Source organism: Abramis brama (genome assembly GCF_963993115.1).
Source record: "Abramis brama genome assembly, chromosome: 13".
NCBI lineage: Eukaryota > Metazoa > Chordata > Actinopteri > Cypriniformes > Leuciscidae > Abramis > Abramis brama.
The window spans coordinates 17,928,652-17,950,235 of NC_139975.1; the positions used below are offsets into that span (position 1 = coordinate 17,928,652).

At 39.8% G+C, this 21,584-nt stretch overlaps 4 protein-coding genes across 7 annotated transcripts in view; 3 read left to right on the plus strand and 1 right to left on the minus strand.

Annotated features, from left to right (window-relative positions):
* On the plus strand, positions 1 to 3,124 carry foxa (forkhead box A sequence; the record flags this gene model as incomplete). The annotated part of the gene is made up of 2 exons (XM_084133994.1): positions 1 to 60; positions 1,815 to 3,124. 2 exons carry the CDS (start codon positions 1 to 3, stop codon positions 2,889 to 2,891), a joined length of 1,137 nt encoding a protein of 378 aa, XP_083990120.1. The 3' UTR covers positions 2,892 to 3,124.
* Positions 3,125 to 4,797: 1,673 nt separating this feature from the next.
* LOC311094483 (uncharacterized protein) lies at positions 4,798 to 16,379 on the minus strand. 3 transcript variants are annotated; one of them, XM_084132459.1, is made up of 11 exons: positions 16,223 to 16,378; positions 15,606 to 15,665; positions 12,687 to 12,843; positions 11,930 to 12,013; positions 11,691 to 11,850; positions 11,084 to 11,596; positions 10,803 to 10,947; positions 7,855 to 8,478; positions 7,546 to 7,749; positions 7,435 to 7,469; positions 4,798 to 6,053 (listed from the first exon to the last, which is right to left on the minus strand). In XM_084132459.1, the coding sequence occupies exons 1-11, from the start codon at positions 16,297 to 16,299 to the stop codon at positions 5,947 to 5,949; spliced, it is 2,166 nt and encodes a 721-aa protein (XP_083988585.1). In that variant the 5' UTR covers positions 16,300 to 16,378; the 3' UTR covers positions 4,798 to 5,946. The 3 variants fall into 3 exon arrangements, with proteins under 3 accessions (XP_083988585.1, XP_083988586.1, XP_083988587.1); XM_084132461.1 differs by having other exon boundaries at positions 5,953 to 6,053; positions 7,635 to 7,749; positions 16,223 to 16,379; XM_084132460.1 differs by lacking the exon at positions 11,930 to 12,013 and having other exon boundaries at positions 16,223 to 16,379.
* A 693-nt stretch (positions 16,380 to 17,072) lies between these two features.
* On the plus strand, positions 17,073 to 19,873 carry zdhhc24 (zDHHC palmitoyltransferase 24). The gene is made up of 4 exons (XM_084132542.1): positions 17,073 to 17,185; positions 17,435 to 17,836; positions 17,975 to 18,252; positions 18,953 to 19,873. Exons 2-4 carry the CDS (start codon positions 17,532 to 17,534, stop codon positions 19,255 to 19,257), a joined length of 888 nt encoding a protein of 295 aa, XP_083988668.1. The 5' UTR covers positions 17,073 to 17,185; positions 17,435 to 17,531; the 3' UTR covers positions 19,258 to 19,873.
* Positions 19,874 to 20,454: 581 nt separating this feature from the next.
* slc24a6a (solute carrier family 24 member 6a) overlaps positions 20,455 to 21,584 on the plus strand; it is a 29,092-nt gene continuing 27,962 nt past the window's right edge. For both annotated transcript variants that reach the window (XM_084132627.1, XM_084132628.1), the window contains exon 1: positions 20,455 to 20,900. In XM_084132627.1, coding sequence (XP_083988753.1) covers positions 20,735 to 20,900 — 166 coding nt within the window. In that variant the 5' untranslated portion in view covers positions 20,455 to 20,734. The remainder of the gene's footprint in view (positions 20,901 to 21,584) is intronic.

Genomic DNA, 21,584 nt, shown 5'->3' on the forward strand with positions numbered 1-21,584 from the left:
ATGATTGACGAAGTAAAACGTGAGAGAGGCGATCAGTGGATGTCATATTACTCCAGCGAGGTATGTTCCCCATGGGAGAAAATATTTCATTCAATTTACCTGTAATTTCTCAATTAGCCTATAATAATTTATATATTTTTTTATATAATACGTAATTATTATTATTGTTGTTAACTTCAGTTGTTTTGGGAGGAAATATTTAAATTATTTATATGCATATTCCCCAGAACACATAGAGTTACTAATATTTATTTTATTTATTTATTTTTACAAGATGCTAACTTTTCCTCCTTTTTATATGCCATAATATATGCCATTATATAAGCCTAATTGACGCATAAAACAAATTTGCCTTTTGTTTAAAATTAAATATTAATCTGAAACTCATCAAAATAGCTTCTTTTTTCTTTTAGAATTCTTCTAATGCATTCAAACATATTTTTCAGTCAAAACAACCGAACAAATCCTTTTAAAATAATATAGTCAAAATCCCTTTAAGACTTTTCTGTATAAAGTCTTTGATATAGCCTAGTCTTGAACAGGTGACTTGAATCCGTTAGAAGCTTTTTGTCTGTATGACGTAGTCACGTTATGTTCCTATGGTTAATTGTGTGCTTTCATCGTGTCTGCGCCAGTGTGTGTGTGTGTGTGTGTGTGTGTGGTCTCGCAGCAGTTAATTGATTGACTCTGTGATTGTATTGAATGTCTCGCGCTTTGACACTCGTGTATGACTTACAATCGGCCAGCACGGGCTCATAACCAGAGGGGCGTTTTGGAATCCGAAACACGAAAGCGGGGTTCCAACTTGAAAGGGCCGAATTATTACGAACGGTGTCCATTTGGGGAAAAAGAACAACTGAGAACAGCAGTCGCGCCCCCAAATACCCCTCTGTCATGAGATAGAAAAAAGGCGGACGGTGAGTGACTTAAAAAGAGACAAAACAAGGGTGAGAAGAAAAGCCGGACTAGCTGGATAATGGGGTTATCGGCCGGGTGGGTGGTCAGAATACATTTACATGGCGTTACCCAAGGCCCCAAGGTTTGGTTATGAAATAAAGGTTAGGCTATGATCTATGGACGCCGACGTCAGCAATACAAGTTCAACTGATGCACACTCAATTTCCAATATTAATGAGTTTAAATATAGTAATATTTGTGACCCAAATAATGCATTGCCAAAATGGCCAAAGAGCAAGCAAATTTGTAGGCTACTATAAACAAGTCTTGTAAACATTAATCTACTGTATTAGCAGTTTTTTTTTTTTTTTTTTTTTTTGATAGGCCCTTTTAATGGGTGATATACCCCTGTTAATGAAAAAAAAAAAATATTTGTAACAATATAAACCATATATCCATTTATGTATAACACTTTATTTGAAAACTAACTACAATAAATGGAATGGCTGTTAATTATAAATTAAAATAATGCACAAGATAACAATAAACAATAAACATTTGAAATAAATGGTGAGTCTGTTAAATTATAGGCTATTCTGTTTTTGATTTAATCACTGTTTTAATCGTTTTTGGTCAAAGCAAAACCCATAATTTTAGCGACACATCCAACAATTGCCTTTGATTTATATATTTATAAACTTTTTTTGGGAAAAATTTTCAAAAAGATTTTTGAAAAAGATTTATAAACTTTTTTTGATTTAAAAAAATCATTGCATTTTTATGGGACATTTTTTCACATTTTCAGTGTGATTTTTGCCACAAGGCCTTGGTTTATTTCTGACTCTGGCCCTCACATTACAATAATAATTCATAATAATGTTCTTTTCGATTATAATGATCATTTCTCATCTTTGCAGGTGTATTATGGAGCAGACAGTCTGCCGTTGGGCCCCAGAGGATATTCCCCCCCAGAGCATCACTACCAGAATTACGGCCCATCGTGTGATTCAGTGGCTGCGAGAAACACCGGGAGGCTTGAAAGCCCAGTGGGGATACTGCCTCCACAAAACCCCAAAGGATACGCTGAAAGCAACTCCAACGAACCTGAGTTTCCAGCGCTGAAATCAGTTTACAGACGGACCTTAAGCCATGCCAAACCGCCGTATTCCTACATTTCTCTAATCAGCATGGCAATCCAGCAGTCGCCAGCCAAGAGACTGACCCTGAACGAGATCTACGACTGGATCCGACAACTCTTCCCGTATTACAGACAGAATCAACAGCGATGGCAAAACTCCATCCGCCATTCCCTGTCGTTCAACGACTGCTTCGTGCGCGTACCGAGATCGCCAGACTCGCCAGGGAAAGGCTCGTACTGGGCCCTGCACCCCGACTCCGGTAACATGTTCGAAAACGGCTGCTACATGCGTCGCCAAAAGCGCTTCAAGTGTCAGAAGGCGACGTCCCCATCAGCTATGAAAAATTCGGATGGGGAAGCTGTGAAAGTTGAAGGGAAGAAAAAAAAGGGAGAGGTCAAGACAGTCATCTCTTCTTGCAAATCACCTGTACCTCCTTCGAGTGACGCCACAGCACAGCGTTCAACCATATTACCAGTGTCCTATCCAATCACCAAAGCACCTTCTCCTTCCCATCTTCCTCAGCATCTTCCTCACTCACACACTTTGTTTCCTACCCAGCCTCCAGAGATCTCAACACACTTGCCCTCCCTGAGCGTGCCATTCCCAACAATGCCCAGCTCCAACCTGCAGTCTGTCCCGTCAGCTTCTATGGAAACCAGCTTGCACTGTGAACCAACATCCCAACACCCCATTTCTGTCCCACGACTTATGGACTTCCAGTACTGCGAGACCCCTGTGAGCTACCCGGTTTACTGCCAGTCAAATTCCCATCCCAACTTCACCTCGTATGCTGGAGACTCCGTTTACTATCCTGGATTTAGCATGTGTTCTGCTCCTCTTTTGAGTTCTTCCTGATCATCCTTCTGTAGCGTATTAAAGGCTATTAAAAATTAATCCGTTTCTGTGTAGATCAGGGTTCCTCAAACTCGGTCCTGGAAGTTTAGCTCCAACACTGATCAAACACACCTAGCTGTGAGTTTCTAGTGATCCTGAAGACATTGATTAGCTTGCTCAGGTGTGTTTGATCAGTGTTGGAGCTAAACTCTGCAGGACAGCGGCCCTCCAGGACCGAGTTTGAGGAACCCTGGTGTAGATGCTTACAATTGCTGTATATATTAGTTAATGGACGCTCCATAGCTGGAGAAGTATCTTTTATCTGATGCTAAAGGATTTCTGTGATTCTCTGTGAATGTTTTGGATAAATTCAATTGAATTGAAGGTGTTTGAAGATGCATATCAACATGAATTCCATGCTGTAAATCTCAAGTAAAATTTTGAACATTCAAAAAGGTGTTAATTCTATTATTTGCGTGTCTGGTGTAAGGTGCAAGATTATAATCGCACGTTCAGGCTTTCGCATTATTTTACTGCTGCATTTTTTGAATTCCTCAAGAGAGTGTTTTTGGGGGAAGAATCAACTCAACGGAGGCATTGTCCCACTCACATTGTAAAAGATAAACATCATTTCCTGCCCTAACATTCCTCACACTAACTAAGACAGCCACACTGAAAACTAGTAGCCTTTTAGTAGCTACCTTTAGAAACCAATAAAAATGATCAGCAGACTCTGAACAATAGTTTGAAATAAAAATGCATATTTATGCCACTAACATACAGAAAAACCTGCGCACTACACAAACTGATTTACTGATGATACAAGTACTAGTACTAATGGTTAGTGTCCAGACATGGCTTGCGATTTTGACTGTGATGGCTGAATGCTAGCAGTAGAAAGGTTGCGACCCCCTCCATCCCCTCCTAGCCTAACCTTTGATTCCTGGGTAAGCAGGATTGTGTTTGAGTGTATGAGAACAAAAGGAAGACACTGGTCTTAATGGTGGACCTCCCCAAAGCAGTGTCTTCTCAACAATGGGACACAGGGACACCCACAGCGATCTGAGCAGAAGCCACAGACCCCTCAGTGTGTGTCCGAGATGCAGAGAGAGGGCGAGACGTGAGGAGTTCATGAGATTTCAGGGCTGTGATCTGTTCCTGTGATGGTTATTGTCTTCTTTAGAAGTCCGCCCGTCTTCAGATTCTGCCGTATGCTCGTATGATGGATGACTGTGCTGTTGCTTTCTAAATATCTGGCTATGTGTGTATTCAGTTCTAAGCAATATAAGGGTGTGAACTGTGGTTTCTAGAGTGTGAAGATGCTGTCTGTAGGTTATCAGTGGGCCAGCTGTGGACGGGAGGATGGGGGTCTGCTGCCAAATTAAATGTCATTTATTAGAAATTATATGAATGCAAAACTACTTTGTTTTGATATTAATACAAATTAATACTTTTATTCAGCAAGTGTGCATTAAATTGACCAAAAGAGACAGTAAAGACATTTAGAATGTAAAAAAAAAAAAAAAAAAGATATGTTCTTTTATATATGTTCTGTTCTTTTGAACTTTCTATTCATCAAAGAACCTGGAAAATATTGTATCACTGTTTCTACAAAAATATTAGGCAACTGTTTTCAACATTGATAATGATAAGAAATGCTACTTCGAGCAGCAAATCGGCATATTAATGATGCTGAAAATTCAGCTTCGCCATCACAGGAATAAATGACTGAACATTTTTTTTTAAATTGTAATATTATTTCACAGTAGTATTATTTTACTGTATTTTTGATAGAATAAATGCAGCATTTGTGAGCATAAGAGTCTTCTTTAAAAAACATAAACAAATCTTACAGCCCTCAAACTTTTGAATAGAAAGAAAAAATAATTAAATAAATCTTAAAATAATAATTGAATTCAATAAATAATAAAAATCAAAAGTGTGTATTTTGGTCACCATTCCATTTAAACTTTACACCATTCATAATCGCTTATTTCACATTGTAAATGGTCCTGTGTTGTGACAGTACGAAATTCATAGGTCATAAAAAGGCTGCATGCACAATAATTATAAAAGAATTCCAAAATGCTGTTTAAAACAGTACAGCATGTCACAACGCAAGACATGTCACTTCCAAAAAGTATCAATTACCCAAACGCAGAAGATAATATTTTATTTTATTAACATTTCGTCAATGGCTGCTTAAAACATCTGATGGGGGTTTTGTTCCACTTGTCAAAAAGCTGGCACGTGATTGGCTGAAGAGTGGAAGCCACCCTGTTGGCATGGCAGCGGCTGAACAGACTAGGCCATGTTGTTTACACAGTGGCCAGCTTTTTATTGCCTGTCTGTGCCTGCGCGTCTCCGTTAGAGTCCCTCCGTCTCCTTTCACAAGGGCTCGGGTAAATATGCCTGTTCAAATAGCCATCACTCAGAGGCAGTGACAGGCCTGTGCTCCTTCCCTTCGCACCCCCTCTTCGTCCGAAACCCCCACTCATCCCCCTCGCTTCAGGCCACGCTCCCTATCTGAATGAGAAAGCGTTCAAACTCTGACTACATTTAAATTAATGCTGAAGAATTCAGGGCAAACACTTTGATTCCCTATAGGACATAGAGAAAAGAGATTAAAGAAACACTTTTCTGTTTTGTGAAAGTGACACCATTTTAGCTATGTGCTTGGAATAAAATCTATAACGTGGCTTATTTCATTTAACGTCATCCACTATTCATCTCCTCTATTATTCTCTCTCCGTCTCTGGATCCACCTGTGTTTGCAGAGTGACAGTGGTGTGGTGCTTTCAGGACAGTCAGATAAGCTACCAGCAAATAACAAAAAAAGATGAGGGACACCCAGCATCTATTTATCCCTTTCTTCCTCTTTCATCCCTTTGTAATCTGATTCCTCTATTCATTGCTCTGCCTTGTGGCTCTCTGGTCGGTCTGAAGCTGCTGTTTAGAGTGTGCACCTTGCTCATTTTCTGAAAGCATCAAGTTATTGCAGCTTCTGTCTAATATATTCATCCATTGTTGTTTTCCTCTTCCCATTATTCCCCACCTTTATGTTCTAGTTTCTGGTTTAATCATAGAAGTGGTCAAACTCATCATCAGAGTCCACTGACTCATTTGTGGCAGCAGGATGGTTCTTCTGTGGGAGATTTTCCTTCTCTGAACCAGAGTGTTCATCTAGATAAAAACAGATAAGATTAAAATAAAGATTAAATGCAAATAACAAAATCCCATTTCACTGTTACAATGATAGATAGACAAGACAGTTGGCATTTTTGTACAGCAAACCAGCTAGATTTAATGTGCAAAATAGATAGATAGATAGATAGATAGATAGATAGATAGATAGATAGATAGATAGATAGATAGATAGATAGATAGATAGATAGATAGATAGATAGATAGATAGATAGATAGATACAGTTTGCATGTTTGTACTGTAAACCAGCTAGATTTACAGTTTTTCTCAGTCGCTTTGGTACATTTCTCGAATCATCCTCAACATTTGCAAAACAGTAAGTGCATTTCTCAAAACAATTTAAACAACAAAGCACCATGGATTACCTGCAAAAGCCAGTCTCTTGCTCAAAATCCTTATAGTTCATCTCTTAAAAGTAAATATCTGTGTCAATGAGCATGTCAGTGCCATCAGAATGACAAGTCCTTGTGTCATTGTGTACGGATAAGAGTCAAATTACTTAGTCATGTTGTCAATAAAACACTGCACTCTGTTAGTATTACCTGATGTAAACTATGGCAACAGTTTGGATGACAGTTACTGAATTGAAATGTACAAAGCTGCACTTCTTCTGTATGCCATATATCCATTTCAAAAGTACAAATTTACACACTACTGAGTTATTGACTGAAAGAGACTGGATAGGATTCACAGTTACACTTTTACTAGTGGTCTGACAAAAAAAAAAAATACAATATTATTGAAATATAGAAAAGAAAAAGAAATAGGGGCACAAAGGCGAAAATACAACATTAGAAAGGCAAACACAGGAAAGACCCCTTAGGTTAGCTACTTCTTAGCTAACTGAGCTATTTCAGAGAACTGGTTTCTCATTGGTTGATCTACATTCTCTTCATTAGTGAAAGTCAAGATTCACCTGCACAATTCATCAATTCATGGCACATTTACAAAAAGTCTAATAGAAATGTGTAGAAAATATGCTTGACAGTTTATGACAACTAGATCAACCATTTTGCATTTAAGGACTTATACAATGAACTAATGACTAGATGTTTTGAGGGGTAAGACTTTTGCAATTGCAACTTGTTCAAAAGAATGAGAAACTGCTTTTATGATGTGCACAAGTGACTAGATGATGTGGAGGTTGAACAAGTAGTTTTGAGAATTTCATTTCTGATCTGAGAAATGCACCAAAGCGATTGAGAAAAACTGTAATGTGCAAGATAGACAGACAGACAGACAGACAGACAGACAGATAGACAGATAGATAGATAGATAGATAGATAGATAGATAGATAGATAGATAGATAGATAGATAGATAGATAGATAGATAGATAGATATGCAAAATTAAACATACCAATTGATTGGTCTGTGTCCTCCACGTCATCCTCCCTATAGGAATAAATACCGGTTAGAGAGAATCCTGATGAGCAAAACCTATACAATACAGTAATACAAAAAAATTCACTTCTGTGTTTGGGAGTTGACAGGGTTGAGAAGGCCCTCAATATCATCATCTTCATCATCATCATCAGGGCATTTTGTGTGATCACCAACCAGGGGTTGCCAGGGGTGCGCTTTCTCAACCACAACCTCATCCTCCTCTTCATCTTTTTCTATTAGATTGTAAGCCTCTTCCTCTTCAGTCTCATCTGCATTCAACTCTTCAAGACTATGCAGAAAGTCAGTATTAGTCCAATGAAGAGAAGATTCATTATAAAAATAGCTGTGATGAATATTCAAAAACAGTGTTACTTGCACAAATTTAAATATACACCTTTTGTGAATGTCTCTGTCTGAAGTATTAACGTTTTTGTCATCTTCTACACTTCCTTGACTTTTTCTGGCCTCCTTTTCATCTTGGAAACTGCTCTCTCTCTTCTCTTCCTCTGTTGTCTCTCCTCCATCTTCACTATCTGGAATGACCTCTGGAACATCTCCTTCCCCTTCTGGCTCTTCTCCAACACTGTGTCCAATCCCATCTCTCTTTCCCATTACTTTCTCACTCCCTTCTTCATCATCACCCTGTGCTTCATCCTCCAATCCTGCTTCCTCCTCTCCACCTGTGCCTTCCTCATCCTCTTCTTCATCTTCAATTTCTCTGTGACATATTTTCTCTTCTGCAACATGACTGTCACCATTTCCTTCAAAATGTTCTTCCTCTCTAATGTTAAGTCCTTCAGATCCATCTTTCTTTTCTGAGCTTACACTACTTGGAAGTATTTCTTGGCTCCTGCTTTCTTCCCGTTCATCTTCCTCTTCATCCTGCATCAATGCATCAGCATTCTTCTTAGTGATGATAGATTCTTTGCTGCTATGCTTCTTAGATGTTTTTTGATGTATTTTGCTGATTTTTGTGTCCGAGTGGCTATCCGAAGCATCTTGTGGCATTGTGGAAGAGCTACAACAGATAATTGTGGAAAGATGTTACAATAAGATATGAATGTTTTGATAATGTTTAAAAAAAAATTATGAAATTTTTTTTTTGTGATAATAAAAATAGACCTAAGTGAACAATAGCCTTTGATTAAATTATTTAAAATACAAATAATAACAATGAGGCAATAATAATTGGTTAAAATAAAGTATCAAAAGCAAGTATTCCTATGGTTTTATCAACTAATGTACATTATTTATTGTAACAAATACCCGCAGAGGGTGCCAACGGCCTGGTGATTGTTGTTGTCACATTCTACAGAATGATCAAATCCTTGTTTATTATTGACCAAACAACATTTAATTCAAATCTTTAATATTTGGCCACTTCTTTACGTTAGAAATGCTACAGCCACTGTAATTTCTTGAACAATAACATGTGAACATCAAAACATGCAAACTCAGAGCGAGTTTAAACTTTTATTTTGAAATCGTGATGAACAACAATTTGCATATTTAGAAACATATTGATGTACAGTATTCTCCTGTGTTGGCGTAGGTTTATAAATGATTTCCGCATGTTGCGTTCCCAGATGAATGTTATAAGCAACCCAAACTCACTGCATATTAAGAGATGGAGTTTGTTAATTGAGCTGCTGAGACGCGCTCCACGCATGATAACAGTGCAACATTTTGCTGTGAAACACAAAGCGCGTAAGACTTTTTCCCAAATGCACGTTATTGGAATCCCAAACAAACAGCGCATTTTGAGACTGAGCTCGTGTGGAGCAGCATTTACTGTGAACGGAGCCGCTCTGAGACACTGGAAGAAAGACGTTGCGGAATAAAGCGTTGCGCTTCACTCCGAAACCCGCAGCGCATGTATTTATTTAATTGAATTGCAGCCTTTGTCATTTCACATTAGCACTGTGCTATAATTTGATTTTTAAATGGTTTTAAATATCATGCAGCCTTAGAAAACCATCTTAAAGGGCACCTATTATGCAAAATTCACTTTTACATGGTGTTTGAACATAAATGTGTGTTGGCAGTGTGTGTACACAACCACCCTATAATGATAAAAATCCACCCAGTGCTTTTTTTATAATCCCCATAAATCATAAGCACTGTCTCAGAACAAGCTGTTCTCAGATTCGGGGCAATGTGACGTCACTTTGCACAGGCCCCTCCCACGACTGTTGATTGACACTACAGTTTGAGCAGAGACCCGCCCTGAGTGAGCTGGACACAGAGTCTGCCATTGTTTCGACGCTTGAGCAGCTGTAGACAATAATGTCTCCTAAGCGATTGAGGTGTTTTGTTGTTGGATGTAAGAATGAACATAGCAGTCTTCATTTACTCTCGTTGTTACTCGAGGATGGATCAGTACTGTTCGTGATCCAGCTTACGGTCTCCGGAGCGACAGGACTAACGTTAATGACCACGGCAGAAGTGAAAGTGAGAGCGCGCACTTTATCACAGCTCATCGAGTCGTTTTACGGATATAAGGTTTACCAGTTTATTAAGCGCCCACTGAAAAGTTGTGTATATATTTGTTTACTGTTAGTTGTAACGAGTGTTTTGTGTACTTCGCTGTGTATGTTGATGATAATGAAAGGGAGAGAGAGAGAGAGTTTATGGATAAGACTTTAATGCGCACTTCTTATACTGTGTTTATTCAGCTCTTACAGTGATTCTCTGGAGTAAAACTAACGCTCATCTTTTGTGTGATGTACATTAAACTTCACTGAACTCGTCAGTATATTTTGGTCATCATTCGGAAGGGGTCTGCTACAGTAGGCTTGTATTAATAGTGGATAAAAGCAGATGACAAATAAGTTAGAACCATAATTAAACTAAACTATACCTGTTCTATCTCCATACAGCATATATTCTCTGGCTCTGTGGGCATTATTGTCCGACTCCGAGTCGAAATGAACACCGCAACTGAGAGTTTCTGTTCTGATATTATCAGATGAGATTGTCCTGACTGAAGCGCGAGCTCGTGAAGCACCGCCCCCTGGGCCGGCAGCAGCAGTTCATTTGCATTTAAAGGGCACACAATAAAAAATTATCTGTTGGGTATTTTGAGCTAAAACTTCACATACATACTCTGGGGACATCAGAGACTTATTTTACATCTTGTGATAAGAGTCATAATAGGTGCCCTTTAAATTGCGGTTCATGGATTCTCGTTTGTGGAATGCGCCACTTCCGGTATTTTGCTGGTTACTCGACAGAAGTAAATTGCAATCGAGGAATTTTTTTTTTTATTGTGCGCTTAAAAAGATCCATCTCTAACATGCATGGATTGATAAAAATGTGAAATGTATTGTTCATTTGGCCTACCCTTGAGAATTGTTATCATTTTCTGTGGAGCATGATTTGGTCCCATCTCTTTTTTTCTTTCCCCTTTTTTGCATCCCAGAAACCGTGACTTCAGAGGGTACAGCGCTGCCTTCACTACTTTCTTCTTTGTCAATTGATAGACGCACTATCAAATTACAAAATACAAAAGCATACAAAATATACACAGACTTATAAGGACAGTTTGTTTACATTAGACTAATATCATGTAATATTTATCCCAATAAGAAACAAATCAGTTACCAAAATTTCACAACACTAACCTGGTCTACAGTCTAGCTCAGACGGATCACTTTCTTTCCCGTTCTTCCTACGTTTCAGTCTCTGGCAAGTCTCCTCATTTGGGTTCACTGTTTCTTCTGTCACCTTTTCCTTGTCTGTCTCACTGCGTTGTGTTCTTTCCTCACTGGGGTCTGGTAAATCCATCATGCCCCACATCATGGGGCTCAACACAGGAAGTCGTGGCCAGGAAGCACCAGCAGGAGTGAAGTGAGCTGTCGGCATAAAGCCTTGCCTTGTACCGGCCCATAGATTGTCCATTGATGGTGACTTCTGCTGGACTGGAGAATGTGATTGATGGAGTGAATCTCCAGGTAAAGAATAGTAGGGCGGCAAGGGATGATTCAAGGCTTGAAAGTTCTGAAGGTTTTTATAATCCTTTGGGATATTGTTTTGGGGGAGTCCGGAAATAAAAGGTTGTGAGCCAGTTAACCAAGTCGGTGGAAAGTAAGGATGATGGCCATTTAGGTTGCATCTCTCAGCATTTTGCTTGATGTCTTAAGAAAGAGGGTAGCGTTAACAGTTTCCTTAAAAAAGGCTGATATGGGGAATGAGATGAGACGACATAACAGAAATTGCTAAGCATGATACCTTTTGCTGTCTGAGTGTTTCGCATGGTGTGAGAAGTTTGAGATGGGTTTGGAGAATTGGAGGACAAAGGGTGGCCTCTAAAGTCAGACCTATGTGCGGTCTTCATACCTTCGTCCTCCTCCATCTGCTGAATAAAACTCTTTGAGTGTTGTTGTCCCCGCTGGATAAAAAAAACAGACACCACAATCAATACAAGTTTACACCTTTTAAAAGACATCACTTTCCCTTTAAAATAGCACCTTGGACTTTTCAGCAACTCTTATGTCTTTCAGTCTTTTCTGCCATTGTGTGAAGTTCTCTTCCAGATACTGTTCATACTGAACCTTTTGAAGAGCAAATGTGAAGGTTAGTTCAACAACAACAAAATAATCATATTCATGCAACGCCAAACTGCAATGAATCATTTTGTCTTTAAGAAACGAAGGTGGGTCATGTGATGGATCCGTTTTTCTATGTATTATAATACACCCTCTGAAAATAAAGGAAAAAAAAATTACCTTTAGTGATACACAGCTTGTCACTGTGGCAGTGCTGTTAAAGGGACATATTTATACATTATTTATCCCTAAAAGTCGACATGAAAGGAAAATTGGAATAGTCTTTTCTTCCTTATTGTGACATATCCGAGTGAAACGTTTTCTCAAACGAGAAAAAAAAATGTAGGGTAGGACTTGATTTTGTCCTTTGCGAATGGATTGGAGAAAAGATGAAAACAATGATGAAAATCAATGATGTGCACAAATAAATCATTTATAATAAACACTGCAATATTCCCGAAAACATAAGAATCATCAGCTTTGATTTCATGGTGACTTTAAGGTAGTAATATGCACCTTTTAAGGTTAGATAAGATACAATGCTGTTCCTTTAACTGCCCCAGTCACTAACAAGCCCCTAAAGGTACATTTTTGCACAACAAAAAAAATCTGTCAATACAGGTGTATTCTACATTGTAAATCATGGAAGGGTGCAGGTAAGTCCTGCGTGGTTGCTTACACGTATATTGTTCATGGCTTCGGTGTGGGCCAACATGTCATTGAGTGTGTCTTGAGCTCTCTGAAAGTCCTGCAGCAGTTTTTGGTTATGGATCTGAGCCCTGTGCTCCTGCTCACTGATCTCTAACCAGCGGCCCTGCAGCCAGGCAGCCCTGCTTCTATACAACAACAAGAACAAAAGAATAATAATAATTAACTCATTCATTGATGATAAACCAGAGTCCTCTAAAATCAAGACAAAAAATCAAGTCAAATTGTTTCTTGACAACCAGAAAAAAACTGTTAATCTAGTAGGATCTTGATGATCTTATATAGAACTAGATGTACCGCATCGCGGTACAAAATATGACCGCCGCTCAGGCCTGCACTGGCTTTCCACAAAAATAAATGATGTGGAGTAATTTGGCTGTATTGCGTGTTTATGTATATACCTAAAAAAAGTAATAGTATGTGCATGTCTGTCTGTGTGTGTGTGTGTGTGTGTGTGTGTGTGTGTGTGTGTGTGTGTTTGTGTATGTGTGTGTCTGTGTGTGTGTGTGTGTGTGTCTGTGCGTGTATGTATGTGTGCGTACATGTGTGCGCGTGTGTGTTTGTGTGTGTGTGTGTGTCTGTGCATGTGGATTTGTATGTGTGTGTATGGGTGTGTGTCTGTGCGTGTGGATGTCAGTGTGTGTGCATGCTTGCGTTTGTTTGTATTCCTGCATGTGTGTGTGTGACAGTATCATCCTAAACCAGCAACCCTTCGCTCAACAGCACCATCTACAGGCCGATGGGTGTACAGTCACTAAATGTGCACATAAATGAATTTATTTTATACCCCCCCATGGATGAAATTCTACAAAACTTAGCAGAGGATACCCCCAGAGGATGTCAAGTTAATCATACACATGAAATATGGTGCAGTTCTGAACATCTCCACTGAAGATAGGGGCGATTAAAGCAGAATAATATTGCATTTTCATTTTTTATGGGAGGGGCGCAAATCACAAATGAGTGATTATGGGCTAGGTTGATGTGGGCCCTTAAGAGCAACATACCATAAAAATTTCTTCATCCTCGGTGCCCTCGGAGTGGCCCCCGGGGACCAAACGAAATTTTTCCGTAGAAGTCTAGTGGGGCTACATGCCCACCAAATTTCATGTTCCCCGGTGTTTCGGTGTCCCTGGTATCGTTGACGAAAAATTTACGGGGGCCCCAGCGCAGGGGGGGGAAGTGGCCCCCGGGGACCAAACGAAATTTTTCCGTAAAAGTCTAGTAGACCAACATACCATAAAAATTTCTTCATCCTCGGTGCCACGGTTCAGGTAGTTATTTAGGAAAAACTGCGTTTTTTTGGGTTTGGGGGGGCCCAGCGCGGGGGGGGAGTGGCCCCCGGGGACCAAACGAATTTTTTCCGTAGAAGTGTAGTGGGGCTACATGCCCACCAAATTTCATGTTCCCCGGTGCTTCGGTGTCCCTGGTATCGTTGACGAAAAATTTACGGGGGCCCCAGCGCGGGGGGGAAGTGGCCCCCGGGGACCAAACGAAATTTTTCCGTAAAAGTCTAGTAGACCAACATACCATAAAAATTTCTTCATCCTCGGTGCCACGGTTCAGGTAGTTATTTAGGAAAAACTGCATTTTTTTGGTTTTGGGGGGGCCCAGCGCGGGGGGGGAGTGGCCCCCGGGGACCAAACGAAATTTTTCCGTAGAAGTCTAGTGGGGCTACATGCCCACCAAATTTCATGTTCCCCGGTGCTTCGGTGTCCCTGGTATCGTTGACGAAAAATTTACGGGGGCCCCAGCGCGGGGGGAGTGGCCCCCGGGGACCAAACGAAATTTTTCCGTAAAAGTCTAGTAGACGAACATACCATAAAAATGTCTTCATCCTCGGTGCCACGGTTCAGGTAGTTATTTAGGAAAAACTGCATTTTTTTGGGTTAAGGGGGGCCCAGCGCGGGGGGGGGGGAGTGGCCCCCGGGGACCAAACGAAATTTTTCCGTAGAAGTCTAGTGGGGCTACATGCCCACCAAATTTCATGTTCCCCGGTGTTTTGGTGTCCCTGGTATCGTTGACGAAAAATTTACGGGGGCCCCAGCGCGGGGGGGGAAGTGGCCCCCGGGGACCAAACGAAATTTTTCCGTAAAAGTCTAGTAGACCAACATACCATAAAAATTTCTTCATCCTCGGTGCCACGGTTCAGGTAGTTATTTAGGAAAAACTGCATTTTTTGGGGTTTGGGGGGGCCCAGCGCGGGGGGGGAGTGGCCCCCGGGGACCAAACGAAATTTTTCCTTAGAAGTCTAGTGGGGCTACATGCCCACCAAATTTCATGTTCCCCGGTGCTTCGGTGTCCCTGGTATCGTTGACGAAAAATTTACGGGGGCCCCAGCGCGGGGGGGGAAGTGGCCCCCGGGGACCAAACGAAATTTTTCCGTAAAAGTCTAGTAGACCAACATACCATAAAAATTTCTTCATCCTCGGTGCCACGGTTCAGGTAGTTATTTAGGAAAAACTGCATTTTTTGGGGTTTGAGGGGGCCCAGCGCGGGGGGGGAGTGGCCCCCGGGGACCAAACGAAATTTTTCCTTAGAAGTCTAGTGGGGCTACATGCCCACCAAATTTCATGTTCCCCGGTGCTTCGGTGTCCCTGGTATCGTTGACGAAAAATTCAGTAAGGTGACGGAAAAAAAAAAAAAAAAAAACTTTGACAATCCCTATATGACCGCTTTCGCTAGCTACGCTAGCGGCGGTCATAATTATTGTTTGATTCCATTGGTTCCAAAATATGAAACTCTCATTAACATTTCTTTAGAATTTTTTGACAGCAAAAATAGTGTGCCAGACATGCTAAATATCCCATTCCATTACAGCGCAATACCACAGATAACACATTCCATTTATTCTAACATTTTTGATTCAATAAATATTGATGTTTCTTACAGGCGATGATTCCGCTGCTGTGATTGAAAATCACCCTGGAGCTGCATCCTTCTTCGCTGACTGCAGACATTAGATATTAGAGATAACCATTCAGAAAAAGTTAGTAATGTTAAACACATATACCCAGACTACAGAATGATTTAAGCAGTGCACTTTCTTGTTGTTTCGAAAGTGTATGGCTTATGCTACTTCAAGAGGAAAACAAAGGGAGATGTTATAGGCATAATGACAGTCACCATGTACCTTCATTGCATTTTAAACTTAATCAATAAATTAATCTACATAACATATCATACAGGTAATGTTATTTGTTTCATAGGTTTCAAGTAAATGATGACAGAATAATCTTGAGGGAACTATCTACACTTGTTGAAAGATAGCGCCCTCTCCTGGGTTTAAACCATACGGGAGACCAATAACACAATAAAATCAGAATTCACTTAGAATTTAACTCACAATATCATGACAACGTGCATCACAACACTTCGACATAACAAACTAGGCCTATATAGAGAATTTCAGTAAATATAACAACGAGACCGGTCCGGAAGAACAGATCTGGGGCTGGGACGAAACGAACAAAATAAAGTCACACGATCATTCGAGCGATTACTCACTTGTGTTGTATAGTCTCGTATAATTTCCTTTGATAATTGTCATGGCGCTCCTCCTCACCCTTTGTAAACGGTGTCATGTTGAACTCGATCTGAATGGCAATCTGCTCTCTCAACAACCAGCAGTGCGGATTATGAGATTAGGGATTATTCTTTGCGAAAGGGGGTCAGAAAGAAAAGGGTGGTCAAAGGAAAATCGTGCTAGGCTTTGATTGATTGCTGTCAAACAGGGGAGTTATTAATTTAGAATACATTTTGTGAATTCTTTTCTTCAAACTAAAATTCCACAATAATTATTTTCCCTTGTTTAGCCTATAGCAAGGGGAAATAATACAAATTCCTACAGACAGAAGTCAACTTCATAATTACGGTAGATGTAGGCTACATCTACATTGAAATATGTGCTGACGTGTGTTCAGGACATTTCATACACGTGAGGTCGAGGCAAATTGCCTTATTATCAGGTTTCCATATGACACTCATATGAAACAGGCCCCGCTTCAATGAGCTGTCTGTCTGTATTTACTTATTTACTTACTGTAAAATCGCTGTAAATGCTATTTATTTATTTATTTATTTATTTATTTATAGCTATTCGTGAGTAGCCAAGACTTTAAGGAACATGTCTTATTAAAAGTTAATTTAAATAATAGTTTAAATGTAGGTTTTATTTTATGTACTAATAAATGTGTTTTTTATTTTGTTAATTAAGATAAATTAGCACGACACGGTGGCAGTTTTTTAAAATAAAAATGTAACCATTGTCCTTATTTATTTTCTGCGTGTGCGTGTGTGTGTGTGTGTGTGTGTGTGTGTGTTTCCACGTGGAACTGTTGTAGAGTGCTGTTTACTTCCGAGGGACCGTTTCAGCTGCAACACAGACCAGTCATGTACGCCGAATGTTGTTAGCCTACACCAGCAGTAACATAGTTCATTGTCGAAACGATATTATGAATGGAATGAAAGGTTGGTATCAGTTAATACAAATGTTTTTTATAGATGAGTATTTTATTGTTTCTAACCGATATCTGTAAGTTAGTGTTACTGGAACATTCAAAGTAATGTGCCAGAGTTAGCAGTGTCCTATTATTCACTAACTTACTAGTTTCTAAAGCTTCCTATTTGTTGCAACTTTTATAAATGTCCTTTAGCCAACAGACTTTTGAAGGATTTTTGATGTCTCTCAACTGGCCATTTTTCTGTTTTTGTGATCAGATTCGAGCAAACGAGAATAGAGTGGCTTTACAGGTAGAAAACAGGTTGGGCAGGTAAAGTTAGTGTCTCACGCAGCGGATGATTTGAAGCTTAAAACATGGCTAGGTTCATGAGTACACTATGGTGTAAGGTGGAGTCAACCGGACGCTATCTGCCTATCGTTCTGAACGCTATTCTGGTGTTCTCCATTACTGGCGAGGTCAGCTATCTGGTGCTGATGGAGGCTCCTCTTGAACAAGCAGAGAAGAAGACTGAGTGGTGCACCATATGGAAGGCCATGCATCTCCTCGCTCAGTACTTCATGCTGGGAAATATTACCTGGAATGCTTCGTTGTTTGTGAAAACTAACCCAAGTATCCGCGGAGTGTTTCTTGGAGGGGATGCATTGGGTCATGGGTGGAGGTAATTGGTTTGTTTTGATTGTGCGTTATTTATTTATCATTATGCTCTTGAATCCCTGTTTGAGCTTTTGTGGTATTCACCAATTCACTCAAAAGTCAGTAAACAATTATGATGTGATATTTTCCTCTTCTATGGCAGGTACTGCTACAACTGTGAGACACACACTCCTCCACGATGCTCGCACTGCTACGATTGCAACGTGTGTGTGCTGCGCCGTGATCACCACTGTGTGTTTTTTGGCCAGTGTGTCGGTTTCCACAATTACCGGTATTTCCTGACCTGTTTGCTCTTCATGTGGGCAGGGCTGCTCTATGCAGTAGTCATGAATGCTGAGGTCTTTATTGTCATCCTAAAGGAGGGTGTCACTTTTCACAGTGTCATGCTTTTGCTCGTGCCCTGGATAATGCTCGTCTCGGGTGAGTATGAGATTACTAATGAGTGGTACTGCTATGAGAAATCCATAATGTCAGTAGAAATCAATAGTTCTACAATCTACTTAGGCTTATGATGCTTTTGGCAAAAAAAAATCCTAAAGAAATTAATACTATTATTCAGCAATCATGTGATATGTTGATATAGACAGTAAAGACATTTATAAAGTTACACATTCATTTCTGTTCTTTCTATTCATCAAAGAATCCTGATAATGTGTCATTGTTTCCACAAAAAAATATTAAGCAGCACAACTGTTTTCAACATTGATAATAAAAAATGATGGTTAAGCACCAGAATCAGCATATTAGAATGATTTCTGCAGGATCATGTATCAGTGAAGACTGATGAAAATTCAGCTTTGCTTTCACAGGAATAAATTACTTTTTAAAATATGTTAAATGGAGAACAGTTATTTTAAATTAATAATATTTCAAACTACTGATTTAATAAGAAATTAATGCAACCTTGGTTAGCATAAGACTTAAAAACGTAAACTAAATACTGTATAAAAGACTTCTGAATGTTAGCATAGGTACAGCACTTCTAAGGTCCATGAAAGCTGTGGAAAATGGTAGTGCAAATTATTAGTTTTGCACAAAAATGAAATGATACATAAATGTGTTATGATACCTTTTAAATTGTCAGAAAATGCCATAAACATCTGGTTTTCTCCAATCACAGGACAGGTGACGGCGCGAGCGTTTGCTTTTGCATTCATTGCTGACACTTGTGTAGTGGGCTTCCTACTGGTTGCTGCCTTCCTCTTCTTTCACGTGGTTCTGATGCTGAGGGGACAGACCACACGTGAGTGGTACTCCACTCGGCAGCCTTACAACCTGGGAGTGCTGGCCAATGTCAGGGAATGCCTGGGCAAGTACTGGTACATCTGCTGGCTCTGTCCATTGATACCTTCCCCGCTGCCAGGAGACGGCATAAACTTCAAGGTGACTGGTTCACTTGAGCCCAAGAAGTTGAGTGTGCACTGATAGGTATTTTCTCGTTGCAATTTCAATATACTGGCCCAGCTGATCCAGAAAGGCATGTTGTTGAGCCTGCTGCAGCAGTTGCATGCTGTTCTCACACCAAACAAATAGCAGCTCTTTTTTTATCTGAAGAACCAGCCAGAAATCCTGATATCTAATTTCACTTTATAATTGTTTTTCTTCATTGCACCAGTGTTATTGGTTTTAATTGGTGTCAATTTGATGGATGTCAAGTATGTAATTTTAAATATTTTATAATGCCTTTTGGTTTTGGTTCGATAGTGCAATCTTTGCTTTTGTAAAGCAAACTTTTTTTTTTTTTGAAAAGGGAAATATTTGAATATCTAAATGGTATGCTCTTTTATTTTATTTGCTCTTTATGTCTTACTGTCATTAACGTGCCAAATAATCTGTTCAAACAAATGTGAATGTGCTGTATGCCAAGCTGTCTTTTTTTTTTTTTTTTTTTTTTTGTCCTGAATTAACCAACAAATGTAATTTTGTTTGTATGGCACTGAATATTGTTTACCTTAAATTTAATGTTTATATATTTTTTTGTTTTATCTTTCCATGGGCTTGTTATCTTTCCTTTAAAATAAATACCATTTGGTTTTATTTATTTTTTGTGCTGTTCATAATTATTTATCCAAGGCAACCCCGCTTCAAAACTGTACCAACATTATTGTTAGAAAACAAAAATTTTACTGAAATATATATTTCCTATAAATGAATCAAGTTCAAACCATTATTTCAACCCAGACTTGCAAGTCACCTTCTGGGTGAAATGGTACCAAATTTAGCCTCAACTGAGCTACTCTTACAACCATGCTTAAAAGTTTTTTTTTGTTGTTTTTTTTAATGGCAGTTTAATATTTAGTTAATGCATGATATAAGGCAGAAAATTGCAAAACCACTCCAATCTGAGATACAAGTTATCCTACTAAATGTAGTTCGACCCCCTGTGGTTAAAAAAGGGAAGAAAGCGAACTTGTTTTTTAAAAGTTTCTGGGCCTATTTTGTACCCTATTCGTGGAAAGTAACCCCAATACTTTGTGAGGACAGTATATCTAGTCTCAAAACACTCGATAGCTGAATATTGGCTGGACAACGGTGTTGTTCTTCTTGTGAACCCTGCGTGAGGGCGCAGTTAGTTGTGAGTCTGGGAAACACCCTCGGTGACGGAGTCGAGCGCCGTGTGTGTGGAGGGAGGAGAGAGCGAGAAAGAGAGATGGAGGTGGATGTGATAAGAATGTTTATAAGCTGAGACAATACGTGAAAAAAATTGTTTTTCTTGCTCAATGACAGATTAAGATATTTTCGCTGTTTCGTTATATTACTAAACATCCGAAAGGGGAAAATATCGGTAAGTGAAAGATGTGTCTATGGAAGCGGTAGGATGCTAGGGCGACAAACGTATGGCTGCATTTAAGCAAGCTAGCCCGCCGTATGTTGAAAAGAAAGGCCAATATAGGTGGTGTGAATGAAAGAAGAGGGCTTCTCTCTTGTGTGGACATGTTTTGAGAGGTGTGGTGGAGGGATGAAGGCGGTGTTGATATCGAGACGGCAGCGGCTCTTCTATCGGCTCTTCATATGTGCTGTCGGGCTCATCGCCATCACCTGCTTCGCTCAAATTCTTCATGTAACAGGTGTGTTTATTCATTAACACAGATCTTTCCGCTGCTAAAAATTATATTTTGTTAAATGTTTGGTTTGTGCGTATTTCCCGTCTAACCTTATCCCAGCTAGAAATGTTACGTTCCCAGGACGTTCTCAGAACGTCCCCACTGGTGTCAAGGACGTCGCCTAGTAACGTTCCGGGAACGTTCGGAGACGGTCATGATGTGGAGTTCTTTAAAGGGTCGGAGGACGTTATTTTGCGGACCTTCACGGAACATTCGGGACGTTCTCGGGACGTTTAGGGGACCATGTTTTATTTGGAAATGTGATGTTCTCAGAACGTTCTCAGAACGTCCCCACTGGTGTCAAATACGTCGCCTAGTAACGTTCTGGGAACGTTCGGAGACGGTCATGATGTGGAGTTCTTTAAAGGGTCGGGGGACGTTATTTTGCGGACCTTCACGGAACATTCAGGACGTTATCGGAACGTTTAGGGGACCATGTTTTATTTTGAAATGTGATGTTCCCAAAACGTTCTCACAACGTCCCCACTGGTGTCAAGTACCTGTAGGGAACCAAACTAGAATGTTACTGCAAAAAACACTTGTTCTTGCAGAACCTTAATCAGGAATAAGCATGCACGTTTAACACATTCAAAGATAAAATACAAAGCAGGGATCCATTATTCATTTATTTATTTATATTGTGTGAAC